We start from the raw sequence: 17,267 nt of genomic DNA, 5'->3' as shown, positions 1-17,267 counted from the left end.
TCAGAGCGTATATCATGCGGTCCATTATCAGACTAAACAGGAAGGGGCTCAGCGAATCTCCCTGTCGAATACCCATATTCGCGGTGATAGGCTCTGTGAAACCATCTGCTGTTTTTATTTCAATTGATGTATCCGAATATATATCGTAGACCAGCTCGATCAGATTGTGTGGGACATGGTGTTCGTCCAATACTTTTAGCACATCGTTTCTTTGTACCCGGTCAAAAGCCTTAGTGAAATCGACGAAGCACATATATAGGGGACAGTCAAATTCAATGGATTTCTCCACCAGTTGTCGGACAATAAAGATAGCATCAGTTGTGCTCCGATTTTTTCTGAACCCCTGCTGTTCCTCCGAGATTGGTATTAGCTCCTCCATTATACTCCTTATTGCAGATGTGAAAAGCTTAAGAACAGTATTGAGCAGAGAAATTCCCCGATAGTTGTCTGGCGTTTTCTTATCTCCCTTTTTGTGTACTGGAATGGTGTAGCTGTTTTTCCACTCTTTTGGAATTTTCTTCGTGTCCAGCACATGGGAAAACAACTCGTGTATGCGCACTACCATGGATTCGCCACCGAGTTTGAAAAACTCATTATATACTCCATCGGGCCCGGGAGATTTTCGTGTCTTCAGTTTTCTTATGGAATCTCTCACTGCATCTAAAGACAGCTTTGCAGTGTTTCTATTGAGCCATTTTCGTTCTGCCTCTCCCAAGTTTTCCTCCTGCAGGCTGTATAGTTCACTAAAGTATTCATGCCATTTTCTACTTTTTATTGATGGTATCTGAACGTATTCTGTTATTTCCTTTTTCTGATTTCGCAACGTTCTCCAGATATTTCTTTGGACTCCATATAGGTCGTGTTCCATGTCTTTAACATACTTTTCCCAGTAATCTTCTTTGATCTTTCTTATTGACTGATTGTTACTGTTACGGACTGTTTTGTAGGCTGCATATTCTTGTGATGTTGGGTTCCTCTTATATTGTAAAAATGCCTGTTTCTTTTCCTGTGCCAATTTTCTTACTCTCTCATCAAACCAGGGAGTTCTGTTTCTTTTGCCGATAGTGCTGGCAGTTCTCCTTCCTAGCACCTCCTCTGCTGTTATGAGCATGGCGTTCTTGAGCTCTCTCCATTCGTCATCTACTTCCTGGCTGTCATATTTGCCCGCCTGAAGTCTCTGCGATAGTCTTGACGCATATAGATGTTTGGTTGTTGGATCGTCAATCTTTTCAATACACAATTTCTCAGATTTTTTATGAAACGTCCTTTTGCGTGCAAGATCCAGATTCAACCTGCACAGTACCAGCCCATGATCGGAACCAATATTGGCAGATGAAAGGGTTCTAACGTCCAAAATTTGTTTTGGGTGAATCTCTCTATTGGTTAGAATAAAGTCAATCATGGATGTTTGCCCTCTGGTGTTACTCCACGTGATCTTATGCTGCAGCCGATGATCGAAAAAGGTGTTATTTATCCTGAGCTGGTTCAAACAACAGAACTCTATTAAATCTTCTCCACTCTCGTTGAGTGTTGTCTCATTAAACCGCTGCTTTACCCCCGCAATAGGATTATCGCCAACCCGAGCATTCCAATCGCCCATCAGTAGTATCTTTTCTTCTGGGGATACCCCATCTAACACTTTCTGTAATTCCTCGTAGAACTTCTCTCTTACCTCCTTCGCTTTATTAGTGTCGGGCGCGTATACGGAAATTATCCTGATTTTTGAGGTCACCGTTGTCAGAGTAACCATAATTATCCTCTCGTTAATATATTCCACATCAGATATATGATCGCTGAGCCTTCTATTGATCAGTATACCCACTCCTGCATGCGCTCTCCTTGATTTATCCACTCCCCTATGAACCAGCACGTAGTTTCCCACCTTGATGGTTCCAGCGCCCTTTTTCTTTGTCTCACTAATCGCGCATATATCTATCTTATGCTCGTCAAGCTCTATCAGCACTTCCTGATCTTTTCTGTTCCAAGATTGAATATTCCACGTTGCCACCCTCAATACATTTCCTTTCCCTGCTAATGTCTTTGCCGTTGAATCCGTCCTTTTCCGAGGCCTATTTAAATCCTTCTGAGCATTCAAGGTTTTAAGGCGAGTAGGCTGCTAACCTTGCTCGCCAACCCTCCTCCTTTATCCGGGCTTGGGACCGGCAGCGACCAACGAAGGCTACTCAATCCACCCCCGCTAGCCACAGGCGGAGTTATATAACGTTTATAACGTGTTCTACCAAAATATCATATACGTTTTTATTCTCTGAGGCAAGAAGAGCCAGAAGATTTACTGGAAGTTGTATGTTTATCTTAATAGTTTTCCAATCAGGGACCGTATTCTCGACAAGTGATCTTTCAAAACGTATACGTTCTTTCAGTGCTAATTACACTGAAGAACGTATACGTTCTGAAAGATCACTTGTCGAGAATACGGTCCCAGTTCGTTTCACTGGTTTTGCTACAACTAAAGAGCAGATGGTTCAGATCTGCAATTTCTTTGTCTTCTGCACATGTGGGAGAATTTGTGATACCAATCTTGTTGAAATGCTCAGGGAATAGTCCGTGATTGATTTTCATTCTCGTAATTATGCAACAATACTTTTTATTCACATCAAACTCAAAAATATGCGGTACTTTTTTGGGGAGCTCGGGATGAATGAGGAAGTATTTATTTTCAGTATTTTGACCGATCTCTTTCCATTTCTATTTTCATCTATTTAGAATGTCGTGTTTGAGTCTAGTTAAGATGTCAGGGTAGTAAGTAATAATAATAATAATAATAAGAGAGTTTATTCAAGAAAATAAATACATTAAACAAACTCTAAACTACTGTAGAGTTAATTTTTTACATTAACTGTGCACAGTGCTAACATAAATATTTTTCTTTAATTCTGCCACAAAATATATGTTTTTCTAATATTTAAGGTGTTTGTGCTTGACCGAACATTGTTCGCTGAGACAGTTGATATTCTGTAGAACATACCTTTGAATTTTGAAACACTTTAAATCTTGATCGACACCTTCCAGAAAATTTCAGTTGTCTTGAATCTTCATATGTCGCCGAGACATAAGGAGAAAAATTTGAAGTACAGGGGGCTTGAAGTATATATGGTTTACTTTGCATGCATATGAATGAATTTCAAATATGCTGAAAGTTGAAATGAAATGGAAAGACTGAAATAAGGAATTAAATGAAAATTGAAATGAATTTAATAAATAAAAAATAAAGTTAAAGAAAACAAAATTGCGCGGTCGTAACAAGAAGGACTCAAATTTCATGAAATTAATATTTACATAATCCATAATTTTCCATCCTCAATGACACTTGTAACCTCTTCACAATGCTTTTTATAAGTTGTTGCCACTCGTCAATGGTACATTCAAATCTTTAAACAACTCAGCAGCAGTTGAATATCCAATTCCTGTTGAAATTATTGCCAGTATCTGTATTCGTTTCTCCATCAAACACATCCTACATTGGCTACACTGGAAGGTCAGTGGGATCTCAGAATGTTGAATGTTCATACATTTCAGTAATCTGTTTGAAGAAAAATCCAGATCAAATGATCTTCTACCTTCTATAGATACTGTGGTTTTTATTCCAGATTTAAAAACAGCCCAACTGTATCCTCACATAGAATGCTATGACCATGAATCAGAAATATTTTCATACTGTTCTAACTAAACAACTTTCCACAACAATGGATTGCGAATCTTGATAAAGTTCACGTGGTTGATGAACTTCTATATTTTCGCTAGCTTCTTCAATATTCGCATAACATTCGAAATATTGCACTTGAAATATTCCATAATATTCTATGAAAATGAATACTATATTTGAAATACATATAGTACGGTTTCTAACTTACATTTTGAATTTTCGAAGATGACGATTACGTCGAAAGGTAATATTTATTTGCTTGATATTTACCCATCTTGAAATTTTAAGAACAAGTCACCTTGAAAGGGCACTCGACAACTCTACCTTGAAAGAGCACTTGACAACTCTGACTCGAAAGCGATGTAAACAACGTAAACTTACAGATGGGTTGAAGAGTAGGGGAAAGTTTTGAATCCCTAATTCAATTTTCGTAGGGGGCTCTGTTAAAAAAAATTATTATTTATATTTATACATTATCGGGAAATATGTAATTGAAGAAATATTCATTAAAATAGAGCCCGACACGAAAAAAAGACATAGAGTGTGTTATCACAAATTGAACGAGGATTTAATAAAATGATTTTCAGTTTGAGATATTTCAAAGGCATACCATTTTTCCTTAAAAAAAAATTATTACCGATATTGTGCGCCAATGATGAACATAAAAAGTCAATGAATGCGCAATAGCTACCTCTTGAAACACAGTATTTGTATTTGCGAAGAAAACTTCAAGAGGAGATCATACAAGTTTATTGGAACAAAAAATGTTTTATAACACAAGGTCGAACTATTGATGGTTATTCTTCAATTTAACAATTCTTGATATCACAAAATATTTCCAGTTTTTTCATAAAATCAATTATATTATCCTCGAAGCCATATCAAATTTGACCACATATCTGGAAACGGCATTAAATTTGCTACAAGATAGGAAGTTCTATGTGCGGGCGAGTTAAGGAGATGAATATCACAATTCTGAAGTGAACAAAATCAGTCATATTTTTATGTTTTCTTTTCAGCAAGAAATACCTCATTTAGTGTGCTACCGAATGACATATCAACTTTTGTGCTAGCTTCTTGTCCTCTGCCATAATATCATGGCTAACAAGATAACTACGAAGTTGAAATACTCCAAACCTAAAATTGCTCTATCTTGAAACTCTTTTTGATTGAGTATGGAAGTAATTTTCTTGGAAGTTTATCTCTATTGAATTTTTCGTGAAATCAAGAAATATTAAATTGAAGAATAACTATCAACATTTCGGCCATGTATTATATGATGTTGCAAATGACTTGTATGATCTCCTCAAATCTCCTTGTCAGTGCTTTTATCATTATTCTCTGAATTTTTTAATCTTCTATGATTCTGAAGACGATTTGGCTCTAAATTTTGCTTGAAATTGTTATTCGTTACATATACGCAAATTTGTTGGACCTTTTGCCTCCGAAATATTAGGTTTTCTTTTTCGATATCCTGCTTTGATTTTTTATGGTTCTCATGACTTGAGAAGGAATACCACCACGTAACTGCTCAGTTCAAAACGAAATTCTAGATCTTTCCTCTTACAACCACCAATTTTTATGGGGTTTTTGAATAATTTTTTCAACATTAATCTACATTGATAAGTAAGTTTCCACAATCTTTGTTTTTCATAAACATGTTTTCAATATCATGGACTTATCATCCAGGCCGACGAAATCTGAGATGGTTCAATCTAACATTGCTTGTCTACGTCAGGTATTGGTTGATTCAAGTTAGGTTAGGTATCAATCAATACAAAGAATTTTAACTTTACAATTGCCTACTTGGCAAAAATTGTCGAGATGAGGCTCTAAAACAAATTTCTAGGGGTGATTGGACTTATTTGGCAAGACTACTCAGGTTTTCACAAATTTGATAAAATCAAAATCGTATCGGTTGCAATCCCTTCACTCTCACCCAGTGCTGCCAACCCACTGAACTCAAATAAAGGTAGATAGAGGTTCGAAATTTAGGTAGATGTTGCCAAATTTAGGTAGATTATTTTTTCCTTTTTTTTCAGGAGTTTTGAAAGAACTGAGTCCATAGAATTATACTTTATTAATGATAAATTGATAATGATTGATAAATTAATGAAAAAATATAAGAAGTTACATAATAAAAAAATTTGAAAAACAAAGAAATATATTTATGTAATAATTTAAAATTTAAATATATATAAAATAATGATAATTTTTCGCAATCACTCTTATAGGTCTGGTTGCTTTTCTTCGGTAATAGACCACGACTTGTTTTTTCGCCTCCACTATCACTGGCACTCATATTTTAGATAAATTCAGCAAAAAACTTACCTATACAAAACGACACCTTTTCTGTTTCGTCAAAATCGCAATATCCCGATTCAGCAATTCTACTAAAACAGCCTGCTTTAGAGAAAGTTGTTTTCTTTACTACTTGAACACGAAAGAATTAATAGTCTTTCAAATATTTCATTTCAACAGATGTGGATAATTTGCAAGAAAACGCTTGTTGTTCAAAAACTTTTATTATTTTAATACTCAAAAGGGTCTTTTATTGCTTCCCGACAGCAGCCTTCGATGCATTCAGAGGGTCTCATCTTATTCCTTTCGACGATCTTATTTTATTCTGTTTTTTTTTAAGCATAAGGATCGATTCAATTAATCTGCGAGCAATACGAACCTATCTATTTTTCCTACGTACATGCAACCATATTTTCTATCGCTATTTTTCTATCAAGCAAGTGCGTATTGAGGCGCAGCCATCGTTATTTATTAGTTTATTGCCCATTTCGGTCCTTTCTTTGCATCTGTATCTTTCTGCAACTCCGCCGCTGATATCCGGAGATCTTCGTATCCAATGGCGTGCGTAAAAATTAAGATGTGAAAGCGTTAATAAGGAATAAATTTTTTTCATAGTCACGTTACTGGTAAAACGGTATGTCGTTGATCTAAAAACGTAAAGTTCGCGCGGAGCTGAATTAAGGTAGATCGAGCTCAAAAAAGGTAGATAGGTAGAATAGTTCGAATTTAGGTAGATCTACCTAAATTTAGGTAGGGTTGGCAGCACTGCTCTCACCACTAGTCTACAATAGCAGGTAGTAATCTGAATGCATCAAGCTTAACATAAGTACACTTTACATCCGGTATGCGCACTAGTCGAATTTTCGGGTTGCGCAGATGATGTGCGCAGTTTACCGTCCGAATTCTGACTCCTTTACAATTTGATGGTGTCGACTGTCGAGATGCTATCAACCTGGACAGGGTTCGTACAAGTCCAGACAGAACAAGTTTGGAAAACGGTTCTTCTCAGAACCGAACAATCACACAGAGTCTTCAAACTCTTCCAAAATGTGGAACCTTTATTTTATTCATCTAAGTTTGACATGTTTTGGCATTCACCATTTTCAAAAACCACAGAATAACTTGGTTCCACGAATCATATGACCAACAACAAGTGTCATCTAGTTAGATATAAGAAATTGGTCAATATAATATTATTTCAATTGCATGTGCTTATGAGCGCTCGTCCTTCCTCTATGTCATTTCGTCACGATGCCTGTATATCTCGAATTTTCAGCCGGGGATGGTCCCAAACATGACACTGATGACATAACAACGCTGTTTGATAACTTTCACTGAACCTACCACCTACCATATCATTTCGTGCTTTTGGAAGGGTCATTATTTATTTACATCAAACTTGATAGACTCTGCAATACTGTACTCAAACTTCAGAACTGATATTTAGAATTTCATTTCATATTTTAATTTCAGAAGCTTGAATGGTTTTTTGATTTTTTTGCAGGAGAGGCGATCCCAGATAAACTTGGACGATTTGCCAGACGAGGGAGCGCCCGCCGACCCTTCCGTCGCCTTCATTCAGGGCGAGAGAACAAGAGAGAAGGAGGACAGGATGGGGGTGGCAGCTCTCAACCGGAGCAAATCGATCAACAGACAACGGCTGGTCGCCCATTCCACCGCCATGGAAAGCATTCAGGCCGAAAGCGAGCCTATAGACGAAGATGAGGGTGTTCCGTAAGTTTCCACAATCTTTGTTTTTCAAAAACATGTTTTCAATATCATGGACTTATCATACAGGCCGACGAAATCTGAGATGGTTCAATCTAACATTGCTTGTCTACGTCAGGTCTTACAAAGAATTTTAACTTTACAATTGCCTACTTGGCAAAAATTGTCGAGATGAGGCTCTAAAACAAATTTCTAGGGGTGGTTGTACTTATTTGGCAAAACTACTCAGGTTTTTACAAATTTGATAAAATGAAAATTTACAAACCTTTTTCAATATATACGAAATTGAAATCAAAAAACCTAACTTAAATGAATCGGTTTTCACCCATTCATTAAGCTTTCGCGATGGTGCTCCTTCAGCAGATGATATTCAGCCTTCTGAAATATCGGATCTTAGCTGGAAACTCAAACTACAGTACTCCAATTCCCGTTCACCGAGGTTGATATAATAAGGGCAAGTATTGCACAGGTATTATGTCAGTTTCAAGGAGGTATTTCAGGAACAAGATTGGTTTGACCTATTTACTATTCCATCTATGAGAGGTTCTTGTTGTTCCTAAACTCAAGCGATGTTCTTTACGATATCTCAATACCAAAGGAAGTTCTTCTCTATAATTATTCCAATCCCAATGAAGATGCTCGATAATCCCTACACAATTTTCGCCGATAAATTGAATTTTAAATCTCAAAATCAGCTAGTAATGATCGAAATCTGAAATATTTTTTACTTGGAGTCCTAATAATTATTGAAAATCTTCCAGAAAATTGTTTTGTAGGCTATGCTTACCCGTCTCATCGGCCACCAATCGCGTACGACGAATCGAGACCGCGCAGCGCGCTTTTGCAAATTTCTGAAGAGTAACATAAATTAGGAGAGGACAAAATCGTTGCAGAATATTCTGCAACTCGTACAGTGTTTTCGCACATTGGGGGATTAGTTTCACCATTCAAATCAAAATCTGCTGAAACAAAACTAGTGTAATCTAGTCATTAATATTTCTGTCTCTTGTAATTTCTTGCTAAAATTCAGGGTTTTCGAGAAAAAATATCAACAGATAATACGCCTGAGTTGTGGAGGTTGCAATTATTTTCGACCTCAAATTTTTTCCAATAGACGCATATCAAAACGATATTTTATTAGTACAAATATAAAATAATTGTAACAAAAAAAAAAAGAATTATAAACATTTCACAAATTAAAAACTACTTTTCGGGCGCCTTATTTAGGGGGCTGTAATTAAGCAGGGGGAGTCTCAAAAAAAAAGTTTATATGAAAGACTCACCCTGTTTTTGACAAGGAATTGCTCCCTGAATTTTTTCGCAACTCTTCATATATACCCTATATAATATTGTGTATTATTTTAAAACTCTAACGAAAATAATAATATATTGCCACAGGCGCAATAGTACCTAGATACGGCTCTGGTCTTTTCCTTAGAATATAGATAGAAGGAATGGAAAGTAAACATTTGTTCTCGATCCCGAATACAAGGGTGATGGAAGTCAATGTCGCCAATCACAATCGAGCTAGCCGATTGTGATTCTAATTCCTTTTGCTGAATGGTTGCTCCGACTGCAGTGTCTGATGCGTCAGTCACCAGGCCAAGAGGTTCACCAACCTCTGTGTGCACCAGCAATGTTGCTGATGCTTACATTTTCTTCTCTACTGCAAAAACTGTAGTAGCTTCTGGGGTCTGGATTTTCGTTTTCCCTTTCAGCATTGGAACCAGTAAATCGTTGAGCGGTGCCAATGTCTGTGCAGCTTTGGGTATGAAACGACTATATAAGTTTATCATACCCAAAATCTTAGAAGGTCTTTGGCGGTTGACGGTTTGCTGTACTCCAGAATGACTTGAACTCTATCTGGTAGTGGTTTTGTAGCTGAAGCATAAGTCCAGTCCTCGTAGAATGGAATCGTGATGGCTGCCCATATCTTCTTTGACTAGGGAGATCTGGTTATATGCTAGAGAACTAGATTATTTACGAAATAAAGAAGGAATTTGGCAAGTTTTTAAAATAATTTTGTCCCACATAAATTGTTGAATTCAAAAGTTGCAGGCAAATTTATATTAGAAATTTACTATTCTTTTATTCCTATACCAACTTTCAACTCATGCTAATACTTATTCAACATCTAATACTGCATAATTTTGCTTTTTTCATACATATCATATCCATTTCGAAGAAAATAATCCAATATTTGAATCAAAACTGGTCAACGTAAAAAAAATTGACCAAAAAAGGTGACAAATAAACCATTATTCGAATGCGCCCACGCCCATCACTAGGTGTAAAAACAAACAAATAGATATTATCTATTTGTTTGTTTTTCAATTTCAATGAAAAATATATATTCAATACGTTTTTCTATAAATTCTGATTTCCCGTAAAAAATGCCGCCCACCAATATTTGCTCCAATATCTTTTTCTTGGGTGACGATTTTTTTGAAATTTCAATAAGAAATATCTAGGCTCCAGCCTACTCAGCCCACTGTTAATTCCGTCATTGCTCTTAGTTTTCATGATACTGATGTTGTCACCATCTGTTTTGCTTATATTGACGCAGAAGAAGGTTACAATCATTTTCCCTGCATTCGAATATTTCATCAAAATTCATTTTGTTTCAGCCCTGGGGGAATACCAGCAAGAAACAGCAAAGGTGAAAGACTGTTGTTGTTTGTTGGAATCATAGACATATTGCAGAGCTACAGATTAAAGAAAAAGTTGGAACATACGTGGAAGAGTATGATACACGACGGAGTGAGTCGCAAATAACCTCGTTTTAATCAACATTATTGTAAAATATTTTTTCTTCGTAGGACACAGTATCAGTACATAGACCTAGTTTTTATGCGAGTAGGTTTCTTAAATTTATGGCCGAAAATGTTTTCAAGAAGATTCCTTCACGTAAGTATTGGAAATATCCAACGAAAAATATTAATGTGTCAAACTCCTTACCTTCTCCTATATTTTTAAGGAATAGTCATCATATTGAAATAATTACATTTCAGAACGAATAGTATCAAAATTCAATGAAGTTTCGTTCGAATTGTATGAAACAAAATATTAATTAAATTTTATTCCATTTATCAGAATCTTGATCACGAATGATATTGCGAATTGCAATATAGGACATTTATCATGTGAATATTTTATCAAGTAAGATTGAGACCATTAACAAATGTCAATGAAATGTAAAATTCTAATCTCACACCTTGTGGTGTAAATGGTGTGAGATGTGTTATAATTACTTCAACGGCCTGGATCTTTTCCTTAATATTCATTGGCCTTTTTCTTTGAATGAAAATATTGGTTAAAAATCTCGATATCATTAATGAAAATTTTTGACAGGCATTTCAAAATTTTAGTCTAAGATACATACTCGTATTTTCATTACAGTCTGTCTAGTATGAAATCGTTTTTTCAAATTTGCAGTCTCAACATTGAGGCTATAAAATTATTTATTTCCTTCAAAGATCGAAATAAATGTAAAAAAGAAAAAATAGAATATGGGATTCAAGAAAAAATGTGTCTCCGGTTAAACTTGCTGGCAAGTGTATAATGAAGTAATCACATGATGACCTTTCATTGAATTCTCAATTCTATTCGACTTTTTATGCTGTTTGTTCAATCGTTGAATCAGTTCATGTGATCTAATTACAGCTAAAATATAACGTTATTTTTAATGATTATTCCTTAGCATCTTGGATAATTGTATCTTCCTACTCTGTATCTGAAGTAGTTTGTGTCTATCCGTCCCAATATATATTTATCTCAACTCAGGTGCAGTAGTGGTTAATGCTAGAAGATCAAAAGGTAATTTTGAAAAACGTTGCATAGCTCTTTGCTTTCCAATTATTGAACAAAAATTTTTTATATAAAAACTTACTTGGTCTCAACATGCTTGAGAATTTTAATGATTTAGATATTGAAATGAATTCCAAACTCGTGAATATAATAGATAATATAAATGGTCCTAATTAAAATGACCTGTTTTAGGTCCAAGAATTGTTTTAAACATAATGAGTAGGTGCTTCTCAAAATGTTTAGGAATTTTAATGATTTATGTATTGATGAAATAAATATCATAGTCAGCAATATAATTCATATCATAAATGATCATAATTGATTTTAAATATTTTATTTCCATGAACAGTTTTAACTGTTGAACTGCGATTATCATAATGAATTTGTTCCATTGGCACTGGCGTCTTGAGATTCCAGGAACCTAATCAAATGGCCTTTCTCTGTTGAAACATTTTCTCGTATTAGATTTAGACATTTTCTTGTCTTGTTCATACGTTTTCCAGGTTTTTCTTGTCTTTTGGTTTATTATTTTCAATAGTAAACCTTAGGAAAAAAATGTGAAATTTTTTCAGTTTACGTTTTGGAATGTATACAATTCGAAAATTGAATGAAAAAATTAAAAATTGGTGCGTACGCCGTTTAGAGCTTTTCTCATGAACTATTTTGTTATACCACATTGGTCCTCCCAGTTCGATATTATGATACATGAATTCTTAAGTCAAAGAGGAAAATCAAATTTTGGAATATTTATAGATATTTATCCTCGAAAAAAATGTGTTCACCTGATTTTGGCACAATTAGTTTCGTAGTTATGAATTTTTGAATAATCCTATCTGACTATACTTAATTCTAATATTATCACCATAACAAGTTCTTTTTTCATCACCCTTTTTTTGCGGGTTTATGTCAGTAGTCTCAATATTTCACAGTTATTCATGTGAGATTTTGATGAAATTTGATTTGGATATTTAGGTTGGGAAATTCGAGGTTGTGTAGGAATTTCAGCTCATTTGAATACACGATATGATGCTTTATGCATTCGTAAATTAAAACTTCTCAAGCGATAATAGTGTTAGAGACCGAAAACTACTGTGAAGGACAAAGGAGCATTTCTCTGATTTAATACTGTTTATCAGTACATAACTTCTTGCTAGATGTATATAATGCCTAACTACTAATAGCGGATTTCTATAAATAACAGTTGAAATATGTGATAAATGATTAATAGAGGAGCTAAAAACCAAATTGTTCCAGTGATTTATAATAGGTTGTTTTGAAATATAGGATTCTCTATTCCAAATATTTGCGTGTAGGTACCTAATGAAAATAACCTGAGAATTGATGCATTGTAATATGAGTTGTTGGTTAGTAATTTTAATTCCTGTCTAAATCGATTATAGTTTGGATAGAATCAATTGGAAATGCATTTGAATATACCCAAAACTAAAAAATAATATAAGACTATTATGTTTTCGATGACCATTCTAGAATAGCACCTATTTATATACATATAAACTTTCGATATGGGGACTGAGTTTTTGTTCAATGATTAATTTTCAATTATATCCATCATGTTTTTATTGAACCATTTTTCGATTATCAATTGTTCTGCACCGCCATGCTCAGTTTGCACTCTGCTACTACTACCAGCATTAACCATTTCTGCAAGCTGCAGTGAAAAGTAGAAATTGCCAGTAGTTTTGTTGGATTCTGACTTGTGTGTGTTTCAAAAATGCTTCATGTAGTGGACTTGCCCGAGATAAAAGGCAATCACCGCAAGTTTCGAAATCTGGTAACCAGCTACATAGGTAATGAAGAAAATTTAACTCAGTTTTTTGTCAGTTTTTTTTAGTTTGGAATATTTTGATTCCGACTGCTAATGGCATTTAGTTGCGTTTTTAACAGGTTGCCGAGTTTTTAACTTTTGTTTGCTCCTGCTTTCAATTTACACACACCACATCATTTCTTTTCCTCTGTATTTGAAAATTTTTCGAATGAAGGTAACTCTTCAGCTTCAGATTAATTAAAATTTTGTTTTTTTTCTCGAGTAATGATCATTTGTAGAAGATAAAATAAGATCTCCCGAAATTATTATAATTTGTTTTTGGAAATTGGAATTTTGAATTAACAGAAACTTTACTCAAAAACCGAGAAATTAATTCATTATAAACTACGAAAATGAAAACTGCGGGTTAAAATTAATAAAATGACAGTCTTATAATTTTTGATGCGTTATTACAATAAATACAGAAAGAATAGGAAAATAAAAATAGTTCTTTTGAATAGCAATCGTCAAATCATTTTGTATTACTCAGGCTTGATACATGTTTTCATCATATCAAAATTATTGAATGAAGGTAAGGAGCAATTGGATGATTCGATATTATTTACACTGCAATTAAAGTTTAGACAGTTGAATATTTGTATTGGAAGAACGACTCTTTATTGCATACGCTATCTTCAAAATATATATTATTCTAAAATTACTCAGTTATATATTCACTAACCATCTTTTACAAAGGTAACGTCTCTCTGTTGTTTGATGTTCATTGTTTTTCGTGTTCACTGTTTGGATTACCCAACTCAACCTACTAATTGTGAATCATTGTTTTTTTATAATTTGCTACTAGACAATTTTTTCATTTCTTATTTATTATTTCTACATACTCTTTTAGATGCCTCCACATTTAATCGAATGTTTTAAGTTGTATCCCAAGTAATATCCCTTTTTTACAGGATTATTTATTTAATCTTCGCTATGAAAGTTTTTTCGAATACCAAAGTATTTTAAATTATCTACTCCGTTATAGGCTGGATTAGCAATCAATAAAGAATTATAAGAATTGTTTAACATTCTCTTCTTTGACACAGATATGTGTATACATAGTCATTATACAGGAATTATATGTATTGGAAGTTTGTTGTTAAACCCTCACCTGTGGAATAATTTCGTGGTTTTAATTTTTATTAAGAACTGTTCCTTTCAAACATTTTGTTTTTAGGTTCATGACTTTAAATGCACTTGTTCATTTTTTACAGAGAAATGAACTTGTCATTTAAAGTCATGTAAAGTTATTCAATTTATATTGAAAATCATTTTTTAATCTGTGAAGGGGAGCTTTTTTGATTGCTAATCTCTTGAAACTCAGAATCAATAGCTGCAAAAATATCTTACGAAAGATAATGTAGCAAATAAATCATCAAGTATTTTTCAAAATTGACTAAACTGGATAAATATGTCTAATAATTATTATTATTCTAATTTTCGAGTCATATTATGTGAATTTCACTTCAAATAAATCAGATTTCAATAACAAAATCCATAAAGGCTCATTTTCAATGAGATAGTACTATGACGGAACTGCTATCGTGATAGTAATCACTATTTGAACTGCTTGTTAGTGCTGTCGCACTATCATGATGGTACTATGTTGATAGTTACGTGAAAATGAGCCTTTTATTGTTAGTTTAAATGATATTCACCTTAGATTCCCAAATCTCCCGACTTATTTATTTATTTATTTTTTCCCACTCTATATTTTTCTTCAAGCTTTGATCTTTTCATGACGAAATCGTTTTTCAGCTCTTAAGCATTCCCCATCTAAGAGAAAATCACTCTCGAGACCCCTACGTTCTCATGAGGACGACATCAACAGTAAGTAAAACAGCTGCCTATTACAAACTTCATCTTTGCTTACGAGCGTCATGTCATGCATTTTTCATTTTTGTCGATCTGTGCGCATCATTTTCTCTGATACCATTTTGTCATATAATGAAATGTTAATCCATGTGGTGTTGGGTCATGCAGCATCCTCTCAGGCGCAGGGAAATTCTAGTCAGCAAAACGGAAACAAGACTGGTGAGTGGCCAATAGATTCATTATTATTATTATTTTTTTTGTTATGTGTCGGTTTGCAAGGTTTATCTTATATGAGGCTTAACTCCCTATCAATTAACATAATGTGTGTTTACGGGTATCAAGAGGTTATATGTTTCTCAATTGGCAGGATAAAAATTTCACTCTAAAATCAAATTACTACAGGACTATCTGCATCTCACAGGGCATTTTGATCGAACCATAAATACGAAAAAAAAAAGGGGGGGGGTATTTTAGATTCAGCATTTCAAAATGAAATAAAAGTTCATTATGTTTGATATTTATGCATAACAATTATACCTGTAAACTCCTATCTCATAGTAACAATAAATTCTTCATTTTAATTTTCCTTTGTTCAAGGATTCAATTCATTATTTTGATGTTGACTGCTTTGAAAAAGAAGACTTAGAAATGAAAAAAGGAATTACATTTTCTTAAAAATTAAACAAGATGGAGAAGATTCTTAAAAACACCCCTAAATCAATATTAGTATCGTATATAGTCGCCATAAATATGCGAACGGTTCCAATACACCTAAGATTGGCTTCTAATAAGGTGCTGAATCTGTTGGGAAGTTATAAATATTTCAAATGTCCATATTTTTGTCCAATTTTTCAAGAACCTGAAGACATCTCTAGTATATCCCTGACAGATATAGGATTACAGATTTTTTTATGAGCAATTCGAAGGGAGCTATTGATAAGTTTCGAATCTAGTCTATAGAAATATTCCAATGTAGATTGATTTATCTAAAGGTATAAATTTACATTACGAGACGAAATTACACATTTACACAATACACATATTGTGTAAATGTGTAATACTGAAAATTATCTATTTCAATACCATCGTCAATAAGAAGTTTTCGAAAATCGACACCAATTATATATTTTGTTAATTGTCAAGGAAGGGTATCGCTTTGCTTTGAGGTGCATAAATATTCTTTTCTAAATATAAAATCTTAACCCTTTATAGTATTGTCGATGAATTTATAGTTTACTCATCATAAACAATCCTTTAGTTACTAATTGGTAATAATTGGTTATTTCAATTTATGTCCTACTAATTGCATGACGCTTGGAAGTGATTCAGTAGAGTTGAATAGTTAGGAGAATCCAAATCAAACTAACCAAATTGTAATGAAAACCTGTAATTTTTGAAGGAATTATAACTGAATCGAAAATTGATTCGATCGTTCACCCAGATAATGAAATTTTTCTATTAAGAATAACACAAGAATAGGAAAGTAAATTATTCTGCATTAACTATGATTCTACTGGATCCAGTAACTAACCCTAACAGTATATAAATGGTATCTCATATAAGTGTGGATCTTTTTCATGCCTCCTCATCTGCTTGCGGATGCATCTGTCTTGTTCCACATGGAACCCAGTAGCCAGCCCTATGGACTCCTCGGTACCCTCGAAAACATCCCCACCCAGCCACTACCCTCCCATCACAATCTCCACCCCTCACACGCCACTGACCTCCCCTCCAGCATCGTCATATCCTGCTATCCTAGTCGGGCGACCGACTGCTGAGAACAAACCTAAAGTGCCACCTCCGGTGCCCCCTAGAGGAACCCCCAAAACTAAAAGAGGCGGAATTTCTGCAAAAGGTTTGCAACCTCGTTGCTTCGGTCATGAGAGGCATGCCAGCGCGCCTGTTGCCGCTACCAAAGATGCTAGTTTGTTTAGTAGCGAGAGTTATAGTTCCACGCCCACGAAAAAAGTTTGTACATTACCTACCAACTACAAGGTGCAAAAATTAAAAGCCGAACTCATTTTGTCTTCAGGTAGAAATTTTGAGGGTTATCGAAGATTGAGTGTCCCGGTTAGGAGCAAATTTTTCGAAAATTTCTTCGAGGCTCGTAACGAAATTTTGGGTAGA

General features: G+C 34.4%; 1 protein-coding gene across 28 annotated transcripts in view; it reads left to right on the top strand.

Moving 5' to 3' along the window:
- Positions 1 to 17,267, top strand: part of LOC123671378 (phosphatidylinositol 4-phosphate 5-kinase type-1 alpha) — a 101,072-nt gene that overhangs the window by 63,505 nt on the left and 20,300 nt on the right. For 6 of the 28 annotated variants that reach the window (XM_045605188.1, XM_045605179.1, XM_045605173.1 and 3 more), the window contains 7 exons: positions 7,470 to 7,699; positions 10,321 to 10,453; positions 10,513 to 10,600; positions 13,246 to 13,308; positions 15,084 to 15,155; positions 15,294 to 15,359; positions 16,771 to 16,995. In XM_045605188.1, coding sequence (XP_045461144.1) covers positions 7,470 to 7,699; positions 10,321 to 10,453; positions 10,513 to 10,600; positions 13,246 to 13,308; positions 15,084 to 15,155; positions 15,294 to 15,359; positions 16,771 to 16,995 — 877 coding nt within the window. Of the gene's footprint in view, positions 1 to 7,469; positions 7,700 to 10,320; positions 10,454 to 10,512; positions 10,601 to 11,476; positions 11,510 to 13,245; positions 13,309 to 15,083; positions 15,156 to 15,293; positions 15,360 to 16,770; positions 16,996 to 17,267 lie in introns of all 28 variants that reach the window. The other 22 variants (XM_045605201.1, XM_045605195.1, XM_045605196.1 and 19 more) reach the window with 18 other exon arrangements.

Source organism: Harmonia axyridis, chromosome 1 (genome assembly GCF_914767665.1).
Source record: "Harmonia axyridis chromosome 1, icHarAxyr1.1, whole genome shotgun sequence".
Classification (NCBI taxonomy): Eukaryota; Metazoa; Arthropoda; class Insecta; order Coleoptera; family Coccinellidae; genus Harmonia; species Harmonia axyridis.
This window is presented reverse-complemented; position numbering and strand designations above follow the sequence as displayed.